Source organism: Silurus aristotelis, assembly GCF_946808225.1.
Source record: "Silurus aristotelis genome assembly, chromosome: 16".
Taxonomy (NCBI): Eukaryota; Metazoa; Chordata; class Actinopteri; order Siluriformes; family Siluridae; genus Silurus; species Silurus aristotelis.
Window position 1 is genome coordinate 15,662,928 of NC_139589.1, and position 24,776 is coordinate 15,687,703.

The 24,776-nt window shown below is 37.0% G+C and overlaps 1 protein-coding gene and 1 long non-coding RNA gene across 9 annotated transcripts in view; both read right to left on the reverse strand.

Annotated features, from left to right (window-relative positions):
- Positions 1–2,201: 2,201 nt before the first annotated feature.
- The window catches only part of rapgef6 (Rap guanine nucleotide exchange factor (GEF) 6), a 122,429-nt gene continuing 99,854 nt past the window's right edge, over positions 2,202–24,776 (reverse strand). For 3 of the 8 annotated variants that reach the window (XM_083565013.1, XM_083565015.1, XM_083565016.1), the window contains 7 exons: positions 20,978–21,157; positions 17,899–18,021; positions 17,543–17,674; positions 17,180–17,297; positions 14,419–14,834; positions 5,756–6,022; positions 2,202–2,998 (listed from right to left, as the gene is read on the reverse strand). In XM_083565013.1, coding sequence (XP_083421139.1) covers positions 2,976–2,998; positions 5,756–6,022; positions 14,419–14,834; positions 17,180–17,297; positions 17,543–17,674; positions 17,899–18,021; positions 20,978–21,157 — 1,259 coding nt within the window. In that variant the 3' untranslated portion in view covers positions 2,202–2,975. The remainder of the gene's footprint in view (positions 2,999–5,755; positions 6,023–14,418; positions 14,835–17,179; positions 17,298–17,542; positions 17,675–17,898; positions 18,022–20,977; positions 21,158–24,776) is intronic. The other 5 variants (XR_014537318.1, XR_014537320.1, XM_083565014.1 and 2 more) reach the window with 3 other exon arrangements.
- Positions 21,658–24,774, reverse strand: LOC310739409. Its single transcript, XR_014537388.1, has 2 exons — positions 24,596–24,774; positions 21,658–24,554 (listed from the first exon to the last, which is right to left on the reverse strand). It is a non-coding gene; the product is annotated as an uncharacterized lncRNA (long non-coding RNA).

The window sequence follows — 24,776 nt, forward strand, 5'->3', positions numbered from 1 at the left end:
GGAGTTGGATAGCAGTGCAACTCATTATGAGTACCTGTATATTGATGAAGCAGGCTTCAATTTTCAAAAAAAAAAAGGAGAAGAGGGAGAAATGTGATTGGCCATCGTGCTACAGTCAATATCCCTGGACAACGAGGAGGCAACATCACTCTCTGTGCAGCAATTTCTACAACTAGTGTTGTGGCACACAATGCTGTCTTGGGACCATACAACACAGCGAGGCTTCTACATTTTTTAAACCTCCTCAATGAAATCCTCTTTCCACAGGGTGATCAGGAGCAAATGGTGTGGAATTTTGTAGCTCTTTGAGACAATGTCCAATTCCACCATTCAGCACTAGTGCGAGTGGATTATAATCTACTTTCCTGAATCCAATTGAGGAATTCTTCTCCTCATGGAGATGAAAAGTACATGATCCCAACCCTTACAACCAAGTAAGTCTTCTTCAAGTGATGAAAGAGGCCTGTGGAGATATTGGGGCACAAGCATGTCAAGGATGGATACAGCATTCAAGGCGTTTTTTCCAACGATGCATGACTCGTGAAAATATTTTCTGTGATGTTGATGAAATTCTCTGGCCAGATGTAATTGAGAGGCATGATCAATAAAATAATTGATTTTATTGCAGAGATCAAGAGGAAAGGCTGAATTCAGGGGTATCCTGTCCAGGGGACAGAAGGCAATCCTACCCAAGCGGCAGAGGATAAAACACTTTCTTACATACTGTAAAAATCTTTATATCTGAAACAATCTGTATGGTATAAAGTAAAGGTCTCTGAAGCAATTTCGCTAAAGAACTCCGAATCAAACCAGAAGATGGGGGTCGTGTCTGTGTTACCTCCTCTGATCTCCTCCGCTGTATTCAGTCATGCTGTATAGGGTATTTTACTTTTAGAAGCTTTCTTATATTTGTGGTATTACCACAGTGGCATATTTTTTTGACATGTCACATGAAGCTTCATCATTGTTAACTGGAGTGAAATACAGTGAGTTCAAATACTTATTTGCAGCTGTATCATACAAATAAATAGTTTTAAAATCACATTGTTTTTTTTAGATTATGTCTCTCACAGTTGACATGCACCTACGATGACAATTTCAGACCCCTTCATGATATCTAAGTGGGAGAACTTGCAAAATAGCAGGGTGTTCAAATACTTATTTTCCTCACTGTAACTTTAAATTATACTTATTTTTCTTTCAGTCATGATCTCAGCCATGCACTTAAATCCCCCTTTAAACCTATGCTGAGTGTGCTTTGCATGAGTGAGCGAACGTGGTGGTACAGCGGAAGATATAGTTCCCACTGACATTCCTATTTAAGTATATAAATATGTATAGAAATATTTATATACTATACGAAAATACTATACTATATTATACTAAATATAAATTATCTTATGCATGTACATTTGATTTTTATCTGATGACACCCAGATGAGGATGCAACCTTGAGCATGTCTATGTTATCAGGACATGTGCATACCATAAGAAGGTTAACAAAATTCAGCATGGGTAATTTGAATACTACTTATGGATATTACTTTTGGATACCCAAAACATCTGGTGCAAATATGTCAAATGAAATGAGCATAGAATTTTCTGATGCTATCTGTAAAGACCCATCTGTGTGCAGTCGTGTTATATTTCCCCTCACCTATTAGCCCTTTCTCTGTTGTGGAGGTGACTGTCTTATAAGCAGGGTCTGTACTTTGCTGTTCACGGACAGTCTCTCTGCATGAAATTTGAGCACCAAGGTCCTCAAAAAGGCAAAGTAAAAAGACCATGACATTTGTAATGAATCCAAGGAAAGTAATAATAATAATAATAATAATAATAATAATAATAATAATAATAAAAATAATAATAATAATAAAGTATGTCAATGGATGTTTACAAAAATCCACCTAAATAAAACAGTGAGCAGAAAAAGTCCTACACACAAACAAACAATGAACTGTCTGTATAAGATTACATTGGCATATTTTGGTTATAGACCTGGATATTAAAGTCTACAGTATTATCTGACTCAGATTATGTTCATATTTAATATTTTATATAAACTAAATTATGCAACTTGTTTTGCATGTGCTTCTGTGCATTCTTAATCACATGTTACAGATGCTGTTTTCTTCCACAAATTGTATTGCATTTACTAATTTCTTATTGCTCGAAAACAATAAAAAAGTCTCAACAAACTGTAACAAAAAGAAATTCAAAATTCATAAAAAAAAAAAAAAACATTTTTACGAACATTTAATTGTACAGTGCCAGTCCATAGAGCTGCAAAAATGCAGCAATGGATTCATATACAGATTTAGAAACTTCTAAAGCTTATTTTATTTGATAAACATTCAGTAGTGCATGGAAGCAACTGCTGAAGCAACTCCAATAATGTGTCATTTATGATTGTCTATGATGCTATTACTGGATTACCACACATCAAGTATATGTAAAGAAAAATAAAGCACAGGCCTACATAACAGGCCTACAAAGACATTGAGAATTAGGCATTTTAGAACAAAAATACATCAAGCTAAACAAAGTTATATATAAGAGATATTGATTGAAGGTTATATTCAGGGTGAGGCATTTGACAAAACCGAAAAATAAATTATGTTAACTAACCCAAAAAATAAACTGGCCTAAAACAGGTTCAGCAATATAACCAAACAAATGTATAATTTTATACATATCAGTGAACAGGAAAATTGACACACCCAAGTCACACACTACAGCATATGTGTCTTTAGGTTAGAGAGGGAATGCTTTATATTTTTGTGGATTATTACAGAAAATATGTATATATTGGTGGTTATTACCGAAATATATTTAATGACAAAATAAAAGAAAAAAAAAACAAACATCAGAAACACATTCACAAAACATTGGAAACGTTTGCAAAGGGATTCTGTATGTGGCAATGCTTGAATAAGTGACTTTATAGGGCTGCACATCGTCCTTTTTTTCTTGAGTCACACTGCTGACACCTGTTCATCTGTGAGAAGATAAAGAAAAAATAATAAACACAGTGCATCTGGAAAGTATTCACAGCGCTTCACTTTTTTCATGGTACAGCCTTATTCCAAAATGTATTAAATTCATTATCATCCTCAAAATTCTACAGACAATATCACATAATGACAACATGAAAGAAGTTTGTTTTAAATCTTTGCAAATGTATATATAAAAAAAAAAAAAAAAATAATAATCACATGCATATAAGTGATTAACAGTTGGAAGATGAACTGTCCCTCTGTCTCTGTACATTGCTGCATTCATCTTTTTCTCGATCCTGACCAGTCTCACTTCCTGACACTGAAAAACATCCCCACAGCATGATGATTCCTCCACCATGCTTCACTGTAGGGATGGTGCCTGGTTTCCTCCAGACATGATGCTTGGCATTCAGGCCAAAGAGTTCAATCTGTTTTTTTTCCTGGTCAGAGAGTCTTTTGGCAAACTCCGGATGGCTGTCTTTTACTGAGGAGTGGCTTCCGTCTGGCCACTCTACCATACAGGTCTGATTGGAAAAGTGCTGCAGAGATGGTTGTTCATCTGGAAAGTTTTCCTCTTTCCACAGACAAACGCTGAAGCTCTTTTAGAGTGACCATTGAGTTCTTGGTCACCACCCTGGCTAAGGCCCTTCTCCACCGATCACTCAGTTTGGCCAGGTGGCCTGCTCTAGAAAGAGTCTTGGTGGTTCCTGTAATGGAAAATTTTAATCACACTCACATATTGTCACAAGATTAAGCTGTTTATTTCTTTGCAACAAACTGTCAAAGTCTTGCATCAACCCAGTTCCTCTTTTCTCACGCTATGTGGCTAACAGAAAAGATTCACATCCTCTTTTCTGTTAGGAGTATGTGACAACTGGCACATTCCAAAGTCAAGGTGGGACTGATAAGAGGAGGGTGAGAAAAGTATCTCTTTCCTCACTAACATCTTGTGTGTGTGACAGACATCCCTCTGCTAAGGACTTTCTTTTAAATAAAGTTTGTTCTGTTTGATTTCATTTAAGCCTGAGTCTGACTTGATGAGTTTATTTTCATGACATTCCAAACTTATTTATGGATGATGGAGGCCACTGTGCTCATTGGGATCTTCAATGCTGCAGAAATTCTTCTGTACCCTTTCCCAGATCTGTGCCTCAATACAATCCTGTTTTAGAAGTCTACAGGCAATTCCTTAGACTTCATGGCTTGGTTTGTGCTCTGACATGCACTTGATACATGTGGGACCTTATATAGACAGGTGTGTGCCTTTACAAATCATGTCCATTCAACTGAATTTACCACAGGTGGACTACAATCAAGTTGTAGAAACATCTCAAGGATGATCAATGGAAACAGGATGCAGGCGATTTTAAGTGTCATGGCCAAGGCTGTGAATACTTATATACGTGATTTTTTTTTTTTTCCGTTTTATTTTATTTTTTATAAATTTGCAAAGATTTCAAACTTCATTCATGTTGTAATTATGGGGTACTGTTTGTAAAATTTTGAGAAAAATAATACATTGAATAAATTTTGGAATGAGGTTGTAACATCAAATGTGGAAAAAGTGAAGCGCTGTGAACACTTTCCAGATGCACTGTACCTAAATAAAATATGAAAATTGAACTCAAAACTCAACCTAAATTCAACATTAAACAAACTTTGTGCGCTACAAGAAAATAAACACAATTCAGAGAAAGTGATAACCCCCCCCCACACACACACACACACACACCATATATATGAGATTGTGACTGGATTAAAAGTCCCTTGCCTCTTAGATAAGTCTGATTAAGTATTTGTATTGTTACTTAAAGTGTTCAGCTGTTTATACATACCGTTTATACACTACAATTTTAGAACATCCCAATTTTTCCAGTGCAGTAGATAACCTTAAATAGTAACAAGATAAGTGGCAGAGGTGGGAGTACAGGTTATCTAAAAATTTAATTAATGTACATTTCAAGAACTTTTCAGGGAAGAATTAATGTGCTAAAAAAAAATGTATAAAAAGTTTTAAAGTCCGATGATTAAAAATTAACTCAGTTCAGCAGAATGTATGTTTTTGTATGTCATTGAGTAAGCACAAGGATGGTTCCTAGATGGACATCAAAAGTCAAACATAGAGGAGGAAGCTTGATGGTGTGGGGCTCTTTTGATGCATCCAGAGCGAACTACACACAGAGTGAGTGGCAACCTGAACCACAGCATTTGGCAGTCTGTCAGGGATTTAATGTAAAGCAGAATAATTACCCAAAAACTACCTTAGAAAAAAGAACAAAATGGTTGGCTTCAAATCATGAAATAGCAAGGACAGTCTCCCGAGTTAAACCCAATTAAGCTGGTTTGCAATGCACTGGACACGGTGAAAGCAAAGCAACCTACAAGTGCAACACACTTGTGGAAACTTCTGAAGGAACAGTGTTTGGAAATTTCCAAACAATATTTAATTTCCATTTTAGAAAGTATGCCACGTTATATTTTAACCTTTAATGAATCACAAATTTTGATTACATTATGCTAAACAAAATTATAATATTTTTTTTTATGTTCAATTGTATTATTTGTTATATGCTTAAATTTGAAACATAATTGGAAACATTGAGATGTTCTAAAACTTTTGTTAGGTAGTGGATATTTGTTACCACTGTTTCAAAAAAGATCAAAGCATAGATACCCAGATCCAAGTTAAAATTAACTAAATATCAAGCAGATTGCCTACAGTTTATATGTGATGTGTGGGGGCTCTGAGAACATACCCTCTTCATTATTAACTACATCATGAGGTGCTAGATTGGAAGGTCTTGTGAAGATAGCATGATGTTCAGTTGCCATTCTCCATGAGTCACTCAACAGCTTGGATCTTTGTAATGCCACGCTATAGTCTGGTGGCTTTAAGTAGGCTGGCCGTACAACTCCGCCCTCTCGTACCTGCATGTTTCCCAATGATAGTCCTTGATAAGCAGATGTGGAAGAAGGCAGAGCCCTGTACCGATCATCTTTACATAGCGCTGTTACACAATACACTGACCGAAGATGTGATAATGAGCAAAAGGGAGAGAAAAAAAAACAAAAGAAAGATGAAGCATGTTAGTAAAATAAATATTCTGAAACAATACAACCACTTACATTAAAAATCTTATGCATAAATGATAGTGGCAGCAAATTTATAGCTGCTGTGTGCTTTGGGTTTGTACCTCAATGCTTTTTGTGATTTTTTTTTATCAACTTAATACATGGCCATTAAACCTTACAAGGTACACTGACAGCTTTCATTCATGAAAAATTTAAATTTTCCATAAATGTTTTACATCCAATTACCAATTCACTGCTGTAAAAAACAGAATGCAATGATTTTGCGATGTTGAGACAGGGGGAACAAAAGCCTGGAAATGTAAGTGTTACTAAATAAAGCAGCTGGAGGAACATTTTGCAACTAATTAGGTAACCTGGTAACAGGTATGGTATTTTTTGTAACACGTTTCAGTATGAATTTTTTTTTTGTTATTTCTTTTTGTTTTGTTGTTATAACTTTTTTTTATTATAGATTTTTTTTATTAATTATTGGATCACAATTCACATTCACATTGTTATTTCTCTTTGTTTCCTAATTACTTTTTGATATTTGCACCACTCAGTATAACCAAAGAAAGTGTAATTTGGAGTCTTATTAACAAAATCAGTCAGTAGATCTGTTGCTAGCCTTATACGTAAGTTAGGTTTCTAGCCTTATAAGTTTCTTTTCCGGCAAGGGCAGGTGCAATGCCTGTACGCCCTAATTACTTTTGCCACATGCTCATTATTACAAAAAAATAAAGACAAAGGGGATCTGCCATTATCATGAGAAAGTATCATAAATCTTAGAGATAATGGTGGCAGATGATGTACCTGTTGTCAAATAAAAATAAGATGCAGTAACCATAGACAAATAAGAAAGAGAGGTGTTACCTCGATTGTAAGGAAAAAAAAAGGATTAAAAGGCTGTGTTTTTGATGTAACTTTGGACATTTCCTTGGAACGGTCTGATTTTGTTTCTGCAGGAATAAAGCCTGAAACTTTAACATCATCACAACCCTGGATTCTGCACTTAATCTTTTGGCTGTGATTGGAGTCTTTACTTTGATACTGAATTTGTTTGTTCTTGTTTTAATTAGACATGACACAGGTCACTAACATACAGTCATGTGATAAAATTAGGACACCCTATGAAAGCCTGTTTTTTTTTGTTTGTTTTTTTACATATTTGGACATACATGTACATCTCAATAAATGTGAATATTAATAAAAAGTTGATTTATTTTAGTAATGTGATACAAAAAGTGAAACTCGTATATTATATAGATTCATTACACACAGACTGATATATTTCAAGTGTTTATTTCTTTTAATTATGATGATTTTGGCTCACATGTAACAAAAACCCACTAATTCACTATTTCAAATCCAAATCAAAAAACATTTCTAGTTAATTGTTGGCCTTCTGGAAAGTATGTTACTTTACTGTGCAAACTTTACACTGGACCTCAAGCAACTTCTTGCCTCTGTGCAGTTCTGTGCCTCTCCTCTCTTCTTCCAGACTTTGGAACCTTGATTTCCAAATGAAATGCCAAATTTTCTTTCATTTCATCTGAAAAGATTACTTTGGCCCACTGAGCTGAGCTGGTTCAGGAGTGGCTTGACACAAGGAATGCATCAGTTGTATTCCATGGATACATCTGTGCATGGTGACTCTTGAAGCACTGACTCCAGCTGCAGTCCACTCTTGGTGAATCTTCCCGAAATTCTTGAATGGGCTTCGTTTAGCTTTTTTCGACCACATTTTTTCCTTTTATTTAACTTTTCATTAATGTTCAACTTTTCATTAATGTAATACATCACTCTGTGAACAGCCAGCTTCTTTAGCGATGACCTTTTTTGTCTTACCCTCCATATGTACGGCGTCACTAGTCTCCAATATTGCATTTTTTTCACAATATTCTAATTTTCTGAGTTACTGAATTTTGGGTTTTCATTAGCTGTAAGCCATTATTATCAAAATTAAAAGAAATAAACACTTGAATATATAATTCTGCGTGTGGTGAATCTATATATGTGTTTTACTTTTTGTATTAAAATACAAAAATAAATTAACTTTTTAACAATATTCTTATTTATTTAGATGCACCTGTATGTATATATTTAATATCAATTTTAACTATACTGAGAGATTCAAATAATATAACCTAATTAAAAATGAAGAAAAGACTTCCTATAAAATGTTTTCAAAAACAAACTATTTCTGGTAAGCAAAAAGCTTAAAATGGCTAAAATCACACACAGGTGTATCACATCAGGTACATGTGATTAGAACATCATTGCTCAGCTTTTTGAAGGAGGCTTGCCCTAGTTAAGTCTCAGACATTTTGATTGGTGTGCACCTGACTGTTAAAGTGAGAGTGAACACTATGTTGAGTTTGAAAGAGCTGTCTGAGCTGCCTTTAGAAAGAAGACTGTAGCAGTGTATGGGTCTGGAAAGGGATTTAAAAAAAATCTCGAAAGCATTTGAAATCAGCCATTCCACTGTTTAAAAAATAGTCTACAAGTAAAGGACATTCAAAAGAACTGCCAGGTTCACTCCAAAAGCAGACTGCAAGGTGCAAAACGTTAAAATGTCATCACAGGACCTACAGCAGGCTCGTGCTACTGTTGATGTGAAAGTGCATGCCTCTACAATCAGAAAGAGACTACACAAGTTTAACTTTCATGGGAGGTGTGTAAGAAGGAAACCTTTGCTCTTTAAGTAAAACATGAAGGCCAGAATAAAGTTTGCCAGAGAGAATGTAGACAAAGAACAGGACTTCTGGAATAATGTTCTTTGGACAGATGAGTCTAAAATTGAATTACTTGGACAATGGAACAGAGGACATATTTGGCGTAAACCAAATACAGCATTCCTTGTTTGGGGATGCTTTCCTGCAGCAGGACCTGGCCAGCTCACCATCATAGAATCCATCATGAATTCTACTGTGTATCAGAGAGTGCTTGAGGAACATGTGAGACCATTTGTAAAAAAAGAATTGAAGCTGAAGCAGATCTGGTCCCCGCAACATACCAGTAAATCCACCAAGGACTGGCTGAAAATTTAGAAATGGAGAGTCCTAGAATGGCCGAGTCAAAGCCTAGATTTAATCCCATTAAGATGTTGTGGAAAAAACAGTCTGTATGTACAGTTTAATGCGATCTTGGGGTGTGTGAGGGGAAAGAAACCCCACAAACATCTCACAGCTGAAAGAATTCTGCAATGAGGAAAACTTTCCTTAGACCAATTTCAGAGACTGGTAGATGGGCACAAGAGGTGTCTCACTGAAGTTACTGTATTTCAGCCAAAGGGGGAAAACAGGGGGTAGGGTGTCCTAATTTTTTTCTTAGTTAGAATACGCATTTTTGTTGATAGGCAGAGTCTCGTCACCCCAGCGTGTGCGATATCTCATTGTTCACAGGTGTTGATGTTCAACAATAGATTAAATGAAAAGGGACAGAAGTAAAAAGTCACTGGTTTTCAATGGAAAACGTATGACGAATGTATTTGCTGAATTTGTGTAAGCAGTACACAACAACATTACTTAATTACACTGTACTTACACTGTAATTGTCACAAATGCATCCACGGCTGCAAATCCCGGTTTATTTGGGAAGATAAGGGTACACTGAACAACATGTTGTAAAGTATTTTTAGGCCAACAAATCAATAGTGTTGTAATTTAGATAGTTCTTTTTTGTTTATGTCATAGAACTTCGGTGGTTTGTATGTTTCTGAATAACGTTTGAATAACTTTTGCACAACATTAAAAAACAACATTTTGGTGGTAAAAGAACTAATATAGCTGTTAGAATAAAGTGTTACAAAACAAATGAAAGCTCCCACACAATTAGTTCACCATCTCGGAGTATTACGTGAGGAGGGCATTCAAGAGAGTGAATACCAGGAAGGCAGCAGGACCAGATGGCATCACAGGTCGGGTTCTGAAAGCCTGCGCTGACCAGCTAGCACCGGTGTTCACTGAGATATTCAACCTCTTACTGGAACAGTCTGTTGTCCCCTCATGTTTTAAACAGTCCACCATTGTTCCTGTCCCGAAGAAACCCCAGCACACCTGCCTTAACGACTACCACCCTGTAGCCTTGACCTCAGTAGTGATGATGTGCTTTGAAAGACTGGTCAGAACTTCATCACTGCATCACTACCAGACACACTGGACCCACTACAGTTCACGTACCGTCAGAACCGTTCCACTGAGGACACATTTCACATCTCCTCCACACTACAATGAGCCACCTGGACCAAAGAAATTAGAATTATACAAAAGATGCTGTTTGTCGACTACAGTTCAGCATTTAACACCATAATTCCCTCCACACTCACCTCTAAGTTGGAGGTCCTGGGACTGTGCCAATAGATCTCTAACTTCCTGACAGACAGACCACAAGCTGTACGGGTGGGAAAACACACTTTATCCACCCTCACCCTCAGCACTGGAGTTCCCCAGGGTTGTTTTCTGAGCCCCCTGCTGTACTCACTGTAGACATATGACTGTGTGGCCACTTCAAACTCCACAACCATCATCAAGTTTGCTGGCAACACTGTTGTGGTGGGCCTGATCTCCAACAACGATGAGTTGGAGATCTACAGGAGGTTAAAAACTTAGCGAGATGGTGCCAGGAGAACAACCTTCTCCTGAACGTCAGCAAGACTAAGGAGTTGATCGTGGACTTCAGCACGAAGCAGGAGCGGTCATACCAACCGCTAAACATCAATGGGACCCCAGTGGAGAGAGTGGACCGTTTCCGGTACCTAGGTGTTCAATATCAATAGCCAAACATGTATAACGATAGCCATTAATTTGAGTCCTAGCAGGTGGCTCTCAAACACGGGAGGGAAAAAAGGATCAGACATAGTCTCAGATAAATGTTTGTAGGCATCTAATTTTTTATGACATCTTAATAAAATTTGAAATATAAACTCATGAGACATGTGGCTTTCCAGTACTTTTCTGGATTTCTCTATGACTGATTTTATGTATTTACATTATATCTATAACTTATCTTTTTGAGCATAATAAACTTTAACTGTAAACTTTATAAGCTTATTTAAAATGGAGCTTAAGAAATGTTAAAAACTGACTGTGGTCAAACAAATCAAAATTTGAAATTAGACAAAGAATCCCTCCTGTTTAAAAAAGGAAAAGGACCATCTGGCCATTAGTAAAAAGGCACTAAAATCTGATTAAAGGTATAACCAGATTTTAGAGCAAACAAATGCCTCTATCCAGACAAAATCTTTTTCAGATGAAGCCTTGTATATTTCAGGATGACAATGGTAACTTATGTCATAACAGTATATAATAGCAGCATGACTTTGTAATAGAAATCTCTGGGTGCTAATCTGGCTTGCCTGCAGTTTAGATTTTTCACAATTTGGAAACATTTGCTTAATCGTGAAATAAATAAAAATGCAAATGAAAACTGAACTGTTAAGAAGGTAGAATCCTGTCAGACGCAAATGAAACAACAGCCCTTTTCCAAAACTCCAATAACTGCTCTGTTAATTTCCCAGACATATATTTCCCATACATTTAAGATGTTGTTAAAAGAAGAGGGGATGCTACACTTTGGTAAACCTATTACAACATTTTTAAGATGTGTTGTGGCCATTAAATTTAAAATTACCCAATTTTTTACATTTTTTCAGTTTAAACATTTGATGTGTTTTCTATATTCTTTTATAAATAAAATAGGGGTTTATGATATTTGATATTTAATCATTGCATTCTTTTTTTTTACTTCCTAGATTTTTTTTCGAATTGGGAATGTATATGGCTCAAGACAATGATTTGTCTCAAATAGCAACATTTCAACACTTAATTTGTAGCTTGAAAACCACAATATCTCATTACAGGAGAAAGGTCACCTCCTAAGTCTTCAGATCTGTAACATTTATTCTTCTATCACATGACAGCTACATAGGATTTGTACAGTAGTAGTAATGATTTGTTCTCATGTTCATTTCCAGTATGTGACGATGTTTCTGGTCTCAGAGTTCAGCTTTTTATTTGCTTTAAACTATGTGCATGATGCCGAATAACAAGTTTAAGGGGAAAGATACTTCAGTAAGTGTCAAAAGAATGAACAGCTCTGATCAAAAGACTTGGAAGGTGTTCTAATCATTTTTGGTACAGAGATAATGAGGCTGTCACAAAAGAATGTTCGACTATGACCAGAAGGCTCAGTTGCATTGAAAAATAATAATATCGGTTTCTCATAATTTTTCCTTAGCTGCATTATAATTTTTTTTCAGAAGAAGTAGTTATTCAGAATATGATCCTAGTTTATGAAAGTATTTGGTAATTATGATTATCAAGATTCAAAGACCTAAGTCAGTCAATTTAATTTGTATCATGTTTTTTAACAATGGACACAAACAACTTTATAGAAACATCGACATAAAATGTTTTATATTAACTGTTTACCGAATTTGCCAGCCTAAAGCAACAATGGCAAAAAAAAATAAAAAATTTCCTAATGTGACAAAAGGAAGAATTTTTTGGATGACTTCTCAACTGGGTGACACCGAATCACGGGTCTGCAACCTTTGTGAACAACAGAGCTATTTTGGCCCCTCTCCCACCAAATAAAATTTGCCTGGAGTCGCAAAAAATATTTTGACCTTTAAATGAATATAGTTTGATTTCAATAGAAATGTATACCTTTTGTCCCTGGCAAGACGTGGGAGTGTTGCCTGGCAATGGGAGAGTGACATTGTGGAATAGATGCTCTGAAATTGCTCTAAGTGATTCTTTCATATATTCTCTGTTTGTGCACGGCATTTCCCAGCAGATAATTATCTCCCGAGTTTTTTTGCAGATCTATCCACAGTTAGCTTAAAACAGCAGAGGTCTGGACAGCAATATCAGCTCTCGCAGGTCAAGGTGCGGGAAGTAGACAGTAAGTTACATATTGCATTTGCGGCATTTAGTATTGGTTTTATGGTTGACAAAATCTCTTATATATGTCACATCTGTTACCTAGAATGCCAAGATAATGGCTGTTCCCTTTGAAACACTGGTTACTGATACAACAAATAACATAAAATAAATATATAAAATTAATTAATTTTTAATTAATTTTACGTCATTTTGTCAAGGCTGCAGGGAGCCATGGCAGTGGGGCTGAAACCTGTAGTTTGTATAAGGTACCCTAACTGATGTTTTAATTTACTTGCATTAAAGAGCCAATTGTTTGTTCGAGTGCATGCCATTTATTTTTCAATAAAGAAAATAATAGATTAAGATTAATGAAGAACAACTAGAGGGGCACAGCCCACACTTTGAGAACCACTGGAGTAAACAAATAATTTATAAATGGTTCCTTGGCAGATTGATAAGCAGCAAACAACAGCTTCTCTAAGGTCACTATCTTCTTTGCATGATTGTTTACTTTTATAGAAGTCATCACACTTCTTTATGGTGACAAACTTAATTAAGCTTGTGTATTGTATTATTAATGCCTGGCTACTAATTAGAATTAGTAGCCAGGCATTAATAATACAATTATGTAGTAATTCGTCCATTTAAATTAAACCAATGTTAAAACACAAAGTAGGAGAAATAGGTACAGCATTTTCTTCACATTTTGACAACCTTTAAGTTTTCTTCACATTTTGACAACCATTAAGTTTTCTAAAACTTAATGGTTGTCAAAATGTGAAGAAAATGCTGTACCTATTTCTCCTACTTTGTATTTTAACATTGGTTTAATTTAAATGGACGAATTACTACATAATTGTATTATTAATGCCTGGCTACTAATTCTAATTACTACATATTCAAATATATTGTGTTTTGTTGTCACCATTGTTTGTTTTACAGATTTTGGTGAGGACCACATAACTAGTGGTCTAAAGGATTCTTCCTCTTATCAGCTAAAGGGAATTTTCTCATTTTCACCTTTTCAGTGTCTAGCATGTGCTTTAACTTTTTTTATTTAATTTTCATAATTTTACCTAAAAGAATAAATCCAAATCCAAAATGGTGCAGCAAAGCAACCTCGAGCATGTCTATGTTATCAGGACACTTATGCACTGATAGTATATCACAAGAAGGTTAACTGAATTTAGTATAGGTACTTGAGTACATAATATCCATAAGTGGTATGGATAAGTGGTGTGTGTGTGTGTGTGTATATATATATATATATATATATATATATATATATATATATATATATATATATATATATATATATATATATATATATATACCACCTATATATAATTATGGATACCCAAAACATCTGGTGCTAATATGTTAAGTGAAATGAGAATAAAATCTGCTGATTCCATCTGTAAAGGCCCATCTGTGTGCAGTCTTGTTATATTTCCCCTCACCTATGAGCCCTTCCTCTGTTGTGGAGGTGACTGTCTTATAAGCAGGGTCTTTACTTTGCTGTTCACTGCATTTAACAGTGCAATAGTTTTCCTCATATCTGTCTGAAACTAAGCTGGAAAAAGCCCAGCTTTGTCTAGACTGACTTAATCCGGAGCCATCTCTGAAATGTCCGTTTGTAGCCCGAGGATCGTCCGCCTCTTTGATAGTGTCATCCTTCTGAGGATGCCGTTGGTTGTGTTGTGACATGCGTTGGACCTGAAAGTTCTGGAAAGTGTCATGTGAGTTGCTAGAGCAAGATGTCCAGCTTCTCCGGCCACTGTCAGACACCTCTGAAAGAGGCAAAATGAGCTCCTCTGTGCTAGTGGTGGAGGTGAAATTTGAGACATGGGTTACCAAGGTCCTCACCAAAGACAAACTAAAAAGACAATGACATTTGTAATGAATCCAATAAAAGTAATAATAATAATATAAAAAAATAAATAAATAAATAATAATAATAAAGGATGTTAATAGATGTTCACAAAGAACCACCAAAAAAAACAGTGAGCACAAAAAGTCACACAAACAAAATACGTGTTATTAGTGTAAGATTACATTGGCATATTTTGTTTTATACACCTGCAAAGTAAAGGTCTAAAGGTTTAAAGGACTCAAAAAGATCAGATTATGCTTATATTTAACATTTTATATAAACTAAATAATGCAACTTGTTCTGCACATATGCTTCTGTGTTTCTGTATTTCTGTGTTTCCTTCACAACTTATACTATATGAATTTGCTTTTGTAAAGTGTTCAATAGTACAAAACTGAGAACTCTGCGAAATATGTTTTTTAGAAGGTCAAATTCTAGGAGCAATTTATTTGACATTACCCTTGTTCAAATAGCAGAAGTTTCATAACTTTTTTGCTTTTGCTTTGGTGTGTTATAATGATCATATTGATTTGGGGGGAAAAAATTATCTTGCATACTGTAAACCAGTCTTCTTCTTTTGCTTCTTCTTTTGGCTGCTCCCATTAGGGGTCGCCACAGCGGATCATCCGTCTCCATACCACCTCTACATCTGCCTCTTTCAAACCAACTATCTGCATATCTTCATTCACCACATCCATAAACCTCCTCCTTCCTGGTGGCTCCAACCTCAGCATTCTCCCACCGATATACCCCATGTCCCTCCTCTGCACATGTCCAAACCATCTCAATGGTGTATCCCTTAACTTGTCTCTAAAACGTCCTACATGCACTGTCCCTCTAATAAACTCATTTCTAGTTATGTCCATCCTCGTCACTCCAAACAAAAACCTCAACATCTTCAGCTCTGCTACCTCGAACTTCACCTCCTGTCTTTTACTCAATGCCACTGTCCCTAAACCATACCACATCGCAGTTGTGTACATCGCAGGTGTGTACCTCCACCTCTCCAGGCTCTTCTTAACCTGCTCCCTACTCTCACCAAAAATCACAATATCATCCGCAAACATTATAGTCCACAGAGGTCCGTCAACCTGTCCATCACCACTACAAACAGGTAAGGGCTCAGAGCCGATCTTGATGCAGTCCAACCTTCAACTTAAACCAGTCTGTCGTTCCTACTGCACACTTCACTGCTGTCACACTGTCCTCATACATGTCCTGCACCACCCTCACATACTTCTCTGACACACCTGACTTCCTCATACAATACCACACCTCCTCTCTCATTAACCTGTCGTATGCTTTATCTAAATCCACAAACACACAATGCAACTTTATCTGACCTTCTCCATACTTTTCCATCAACATTCTCAAAGCAAATAACGTGTCTGTGGTGCTCTTCCTCGGCATGAAACCATACTGTTGCTCACAGATGCTCACCTTTTCTCTCAGCCTGGCTTCCACTATTTTCTCCCATAACTTCATGGTGTAAGTGATCAACTTTATTCCCCTGTAGTTACTGCAGGTCTGCAGTCTCAGTGTCGGCGAGGATTCATTCCAAGAAACAGCTACACTCCATCAAGACAAGAAATATACATCATCCCTCTGCCTGGCCAATCGGTATAAATTATTTTCTCCTTCTTTAAAGTCCAACTTTTCATACAGCCTTTTTCTTGGCTTTTGCCACATCCCTCTTTACCTGCTGCCGCATCTCCTTGTACTCCTGCCTACTTTTCTCATCACTTTGTCAAACCCAAATCTTTTTTGCCAACCTCTTTCCCCTTATGCTTTCCTGCACTTCCTCATTCCACCACCACGTCTCTTTGTCTTCCTTTCTATTTCCAGATGTCACACCAAGTACCTTTCTAGCTGCCTCCCTGCAGTAGTTCTGCAGTAGTTGCCCATTTATCCAGCACCTCTTCACCACCACTTCTTCCCTGAATCTCACCCTACAGTCTTCCCCCTTCAGTTTCCACCATCTTATTATTTTTTCAGTCCTCACACTCTCCTCTTCTTCTTCACTTCCAAAACCATCCTACAGACCACCATCCGATGCTGTCTAGCTGTCTCTAGCTACTACTCCTTCAGGCTGCATCTCCTACATAAAACATAGTCCACCTGTGTCCAATCTGCTGGGCTTCTGATTCTTACTTCTGGGAGATTTGCAACATGACGAATGTATAGTTAACCGTTTTCATAAAGTATATCCAACTTTTTACAGATGTAAACATGTAAATTGTAACACAAAAGCTTTCTCAACAAAAATGTTTGACAATTTTATTTGCATTAAAGCAGCCTTAAAAATAAATACTGAGAGCACGAGAATGTGATGGAGAGATTTGTCCTACCCTGTGCAAGGCTGGCAGTTTTCTAAACCAGTTGAATGGATGCAGTCTAATGAGCAGTTACTGTCGATGTTGCAATGTGAAGGAATCTCGTGGCTTGAATCCGAGGTGTCTACTTTTCCTGCAGACACAACACAAAGAAATGCTAATAATTGATCACACATTTGTGTTAGATTACGAATACTATATTTGGGCAATCATAATTTTTTATGTCTCTAATCACACAACATTGGTTACTTTGCACAAAGTGTAAATATTAAGGTATTTTTTAAATGCAAGCACAAAAACATGGATATGCCTGAACCACGACTTCCTTGGCCTGACAGAATATCTTTTGTATCGCCCGTGTGAATCCAAAGGCCCCACCTGTGCCATAACTGTCTTGGACACCATTGTTGCCTCTTGCCATACTTCTGTTCTCCACGTTAGCTTCTTTCACAAGAGATGACAGTGAGACTGGGGGTTTTAGTTCAGTACAGTCCTGCAATTTAGTAATGCCTAGTATAATAGAAGAGAAACCATTTTACAGTAACATGCTCTATGGCTAGCATGTGCTTTAATTCCCCCCCATAATTATTCACTAATAGCTAAAGAAAGAATAATAATTATAAATAATAATAATAATAATAACGAAGAATGCAAAATGCTGCAGCCAAAAAACTGATACTGATCAACTCAGAGAGCTGACAATTTAAAACTTATGTGTATTAACTAACTTTTACCTAGGGAACCCTGTAGGGGCACTGTCTGACTAGACTGAAGGGAGGTGAGGACCTCATTCCTCTTTTCATTGCACTGCTCTACTAAGACAGATGTTTTCTTCAATACCTGGGGTGAGCTGAAACCTGTAAAACACAGGAGTACACAGGTGAGTTGAATTAATCAAAACTGACATATCAAAACTATTATTAAAATAAAAATCTCAAGCAAAAAATCCAGATATTACATAGGGAATCAGTTCTCTGCTGGCCCAGGTGTTATCTGACTGATCGTTATTAGTTTGTTAAGGTCAATGGTGAATTCTGTACACTTAGTATGTGTTCCACCTGCTGCTCTAGATCAAGCTGGAACATACAGTGAGGAAAATAAGTATTTGAACACCCTGCTATTTTGCAAGTTCTCCCATTTAGATATCATGGAGGCGTCTGAAATTGTCATCGTAGGTGCATGTCCACTGTGAGAGACATAATCTAAAAAAATAAAATCCAGAAATCACAATATATGATTTTTAAACTATTTATTTGTATGATACAGCTGCAAATAAGTATTTGAACACCTGTCTATCAGCTAGAATTCTGACCCTCAAAGACCTGTTAGTCTGCCTTTAAAATGTCCACCTCCACTAAGCTTCCCGTGGGCTCACCACCTGCAGGAGGGACCGTAAGGGACCGTGCTGAGAGGATTGAACAGCAGTCGAAGGCGGGGGCCTTGACAGCCCGATCCCTGGACACGGAGAAGTGTCTGGGGAATCTGCTTAGACTGCTGCCCCCACGACCCGAATTCGGATAAGCGGGAGAAGATGATGATGATAACCTCCACTACATTTATTATCCTAAATTAGATGCACCTGTTTGAGGTCGTTAGCTGCATAAAGACACCTGTCCACCCCATACAATCAGTAAGAATCCAACTACTAACATGGCCAAGACCAAAGAGCTGTCCAAAGACACTAGAGACAAAATTGTACACCTCCACAAGGCTGGAAAGGGCCAGGGGGAAATTGCCAAGCAGCTTGGTGAAAAAAGGTCCACTGTTGGAGCAATCATTAGAAAATGGAAGAAGCTAAACATGACTGTCAATCGCCCTCGGACTGCTCCATGCAAGATCTCACCTCGTGGGGTCTCAATAATCCTAAGGAAGGTGAGAAATCAGCCCAGAACTACACGGGAGGAGCTGGTCAATGACCTGAAAAGAGCTGGGACCACCGTTTCCAAGGTTACTGTTGGTAATACACTAAGACGTCATGGTTTGAAATCATGCATGGCATGGAAGGTTCCCCTGCTTAAACCAGCAGATGTCCAGGCACGTCTTAAGTTTGCCAATGACCATTTGGATGATCCAGAGGAGTCATGGGAGAAAGTCATGTGGTCAGATGAGACCAAAATAGAACTTTTGGGTCATAATTCCACTAAACGTGTTAGGAGGAAGAAGAATGATGAGTACCATCCCAAGAACACCATCCCTGCTGTGAAGCATGTGGGTGGTAGCATCATGCTTTGGGGTTTTTTTTCTGCACATGGGACAGGGCGACTGCACTGTATTAAGGAGAGGATGACCAGGGCCATGTATTGCGGGATTTTGGGGAACAACCTCCTTCCCTCAGTTAGAGCATTGAAGATGGGTCGAGGCTGGGTCTTCCAACATGACAATGACCCGAAGCACACAGCCAGGATAACCAAGGAGTGGCTCTGTAAGAAGCATTTCAAGGTTCTGGCGTGGCCTAGCCAGTCTCCAGACCTAAACCCAATAGAGAATCTTTGGAGGGAGCTCAAACTCCATGTTTCTCAGCGACAGGCCAGAAACCTGACTGATCTAGAGAAGATCTGTGTGGAGGAGTGGGCCAAAATCCCTCCTGCAGTGTGTGCAAACCTGGTGGAAAAACTACAGGAAACATTTGACCTCTGTAATTGCAAACAAAGGCTACTGTACCAAATACAGTTGACTTTCTCAGGTGTTCAAATACTTATTTGCAGCTGTATCATACAAATAAATTGTTAAAATATCATACATTGTGATTTCTGGATTTTTTTTTTTTCAGATTATGTCTCTCACAGTGGACATGCACCATGACAATTTCAGACCCCTCCATGATTTCTAAGTGGGAGAACTTGCAAAATAGCAGGGTGTTCAAATACTTATTTTCCTCACTGTACTGATGGTGATCAGACCACCGTTCACCAAAGCCTGGTTCAGGACAAGGCTTTGAATACTGCATGCCAGGTAAAGGTAAGCTGGGTGGACAGGAATATCCACGAATATCTGCTAGTGGCGATCATTATTAGATTTGGGGGAGAAAATCATAATATTTAGGTGGCGGTTAGTCCCCACTCACCTATTAACTAATTAGAGTAACATTTCCACCTTTTGGCTTCTATTGAGAGGAATGTGTGTAAATTTAACTAATATTAGTATATATTAGAAAATATAAGAATATTAGTTTACGGTTATATCCTCTGACTAAGATTCAGACTGGCGAGTTTGTGCATGTGTAGTGGCTATCACTGACTTAGCAAGTTATAAACAAAGTGGATAAATCAATTATTCTTTATGCATGAGCAAGCATTGAGCGACCTACTTAAAGAATATTAGTTTACGGTTAAATCCTCTGACTAAGATCCGGATTGGACAATTTGCCTCCGTGAGCAGGTATTGTTAGCCAAGCACAAGGCTCAAAATGACTCAGGGTCCATAATGAATGATTAATTGAAATGACGGAATGTTTAGTATTATCTATTAAAATTAGAGAAGAAATACAACCAATAATGTGATCAGCATTAATTAGATATATTCAAGATAAATCTTTATTACAAATTAGAGTCAGATAAAAAATTTAAATTTCGATTAATGTAACAAATTGCAATCCATTTTAGTAATCTTTTACAGCAGCACGAGAAAGACCAATGGCGGTGGATTCCTTATTGGGCCATTGGGTGGGGTACCCTACACTAGTGATTATAAAATGGGAGCTTGATGGGATTTATTTAAAATACTTTTTAAATAATTTGCTATAAATGGGATTTATAGCAAATAACTGATAATAAACTGGCAAGTCATCCAAGCTGTGTGAATGTTTATACTCACTGTGCGCAATCATAAGGTCTTTGGTAGTGCTTTTCTTTCGTAGAGGATAGAGGCTGACAGGATTAATCTGTAAGACCTGGGAGACACGGTTGTGTGACTTGCCGGAGGTCAAAGATGAGCGGGTGAACACAGGAGACAAGTCAGATTTGGTGGACCTCCTTTCAATCAGGTTTTTAGATACTGCAGGAACAATACACAGGTGATTTACAAATAATAATTGGGTAAATTACATGAAATGGAAAATGAAATATTTCCAATAGCATTTAAATAATAACAAATAATATATATATGCATGAAACAGCAAAATATATGTTATTTATATGTATTAAACAGCAAAAAACAATAATAACATAAGTAGCATGTCAACTCTATTAAATTTTATTGTAACTATTTTATATAAACAAATAGATAGACCAATACATTTATTTATTTTATTCTGAATAATAATGTTTGCAAATCAAAATTTTTTGGAACTTATTACAACAATCTAAGACAATTAAAAACAAACAATATAAGTAGCCTTAGAGTTATGCGCAGGTCTATATGCATAGAGATTACCAACAGTGATGCAACAAGTAGAGCCTGTCAAAAGTTTGAAAACACCTAGTCTTTTATGGTTTTTGAGACATATGCATGTTCCTTTTTATTCATTTGCAATAAACTGTTTTTTTTCCATTTGATTTAATGGGCACATCTCAAATAAGTTGGGGGTAGGGGCAAAAAAAAGGTAGAGCTTCACTAATCTGCAAAAAACTGTCTACAGATTGTGAAACAATTTCAGAATAATGTTCTGATTAATAAATAATAAATAAAATTATAAACAATAAATAATGTGTTCCTAGATGCATAAAGACTTGTTAAAAGAAGAGGGTATGCTGCACAGTGGTAAATATAGCCCTGTCCCAACTTTTTTGGGAAGTGTTGCAGCAATCATATAAAAAATTACCGTATTTTTTTCAGAAATGGTACATTTCCTCAGTTAAAGCATTTGATATGCTTTCTATGTTTTATTGCGAATAAAATGTGTTTGAGATTTGCACATCATTATAATTTTTGTTTGCATTGTATACAACATCCCAACTGTTTAAGAATTGGGGATGTGATTTATCCCGCCAGTAAATTCTGTGCACAAATAGCTGTCTAGGCACAATATAAACAAGATGCAATTGAAAAGGATCTGCTGTAGCTACATAAACTGATTGAATTGAATAAAGTGAAAGTCATACTGTTAAAATAAAGTTACATAGTATTGATATATGTGTAGCTGAAATGGAGAGACATTTTCACTCTGACAAAGAACCACCAGTTGAGCCACATTGTTTAACATTGTAATCCTACTTTCCAACACCATAAACAAGTTTGTTCTTCCTTGGACAAAGGTGCAATTAAAAGACCAGCAAGTATGATTCAGAAAAGGTGTTCTACTTGATGCATTTCAGAAGATGGGTGGTGGTTTCCACCTGATTCTACATTTAAGATATCTTAATTGGTTTGAATGATCCCGACCGTTTTGTCAGCTACTGGATAAAAAGTTATTCGTGCATTCACAAAACTGACTGTCAACAGTACATGTAAATTATTTTTCCATTACCCATTTTGAGGTTTGCATTCCAAGGACACACATTCCAATTAAAAAAAGAAGAAGGAATATAAGGCCACTGCTATATTTTTTGATTGACTGTTGGCGGTTAACACTCCTACTATGGCATGACACTTTTTGAGGAGCATCTGACCATTGCTACCAACATAGAGTCAAGTCAAGTCAAGTTTATTTCTATAGCGCTTTTCACAACAGACATTGTCTGTGCATTTATTCCTGATGAGCAAGCCATGGTGACAGTGGCAAGGAGAAACTCCCTTAGATGTTATGAGGAAGAAACCTTGAGAGGACACAGACTCAAAAGGGGAACCCATCCTCATTTGGGTGCCATCAAGAGTGTGATTCTACTAGAGGCTTGCATCTTTTATGTTTTCTGATGTTCATGTACAATTTTATATATAGTTATTTTATTTGTGCAGCAATTTTTAAATGACTGGATGGCAGAAAAATACATTATCTGATAATGCTTAATAAAATGTATTGCAGGCAGAAGTAAGGCAACAGCACATGTTTTTCCAGGTCATCAAAAATGAGCTACAGATTGAAATAAAATACCACCAGCGGATACTCCACATCTCAAAAAAGTTGGGATAGGAGCAACAAAAGGCAGAGGTTCCACAATCTGCAAAATACAGAGCATCCAGAAAGTACATCTGTTTACAGTGCATCTGGAAAGTATTCACAGTGCTTCACATTTTCTGTTATAAGGTAATTCCAGAATTTATTTAATGTATTATTTTAGACAAAATTCTACAAACAATACCCCATAATGACAACAAGAAAAAAGTTTGTTTTAATTATTTGCAAATTTATTGTAAATAAAAAATTTACAATTATTTACAACCTTTGCCATGACACACAAAATTGAGCTCAGATGCATCCTGTTTTTAGACATGATTTGGAAAGTCACACATGTGGCTTTAAAGGGTCCCACAGTTAACAGAGCAAGTTCAAGGAATTGCCTGTAGACCTCTAAAACAGGATTGTATCGAGGCACAGATCTGGGGAAGGGTACAGAAAATATTCTCCAGCAATGAAGGTCCCAAAGGGCACAGTGGCCTCTATCATCTGTAAATGAAAGAAGTTTGGAACTGCCAGGACACTTCCTAGAGTGGGCCGCCCGCCCAAACTGAACATTGGGGAGAAGGGCTGTAGTCAGGGAGGTGACCCGATGGTCACTTTGAAAGAGCGCCAGCGTTTCTCTATGGACAAACCACATAGGCCTCTATGGCAAAGTGGCCAGACAGAAGCCACTCCTCAGTAAAAGACACATGACAGCCTGCTTGGAGTTTGCCAAATGGCACCTAGAGGAAACAAAAATTTACACCTTTGGCCTGAATGCCAAGTGTCATGTCTGGAGGAAACCAGGCACTGCTTATCACCTGGCCAATACCATCCCCCATCATGCTGTGGGAATGTGTTTCTGCATCAGGAACTGGGAGACTAGTCAGGATTGAGGGAAAGATGAATGCAACCATGTACAGAGACATCCTTGCTGAAAATCTGCTCCAGAGTACTGTGGACCTCAGACTGTGGTGAAGGTACATCTTCCAACAGAACAACAACCACAAGCACCAGCCAAGATAACAAAGGAGTGGCTATGTGACAACTCCTTGAGTGGCCCAGCCAGAGCCCAGACTTGAACCTGATTGAACATCTCTGGAGAGATCTGAAAATGGCTGTGCACTGATGTTTCCCATCCATCATGATGGAGGTGAGAGGTTCTGCTAAGAAGAATGGGAGAAACTGCCCAAAATAGATGTGCTGAACTTGTAGCATCATACTCAAAAAAGACAAAGACAAAGGTGCCAAAGATGCTTTAACAAAGTACTAAACAAAGGCAGTGAATATGTTTTTAATTTTTCATAAATTTGCAAAGATTTTAAACATAGACATAGATTTTAGACTTCTTTTACATTGTCATGATGGGGTATTGTTTGTAGAATTTTGAGGAAATTCATTAATTTTGGAATAAGGCTGTGACTTAAAATGTGAAAAAAGTTAAGGGCAATGAATACTTTCTGAATGCACTGTACAAATTGTGAAATAATCTCAGAAAAATGTTTATCACAAAAATGCAAAGACTTTAAATATCTCAATCTAGAACAACAAATGGATTTAATTAGTCTATGACTTCTGGTTAAAGCATTCACTTCGGTCATGAACATTTAAACAGCAAAAATAGGAGACTACTTAATC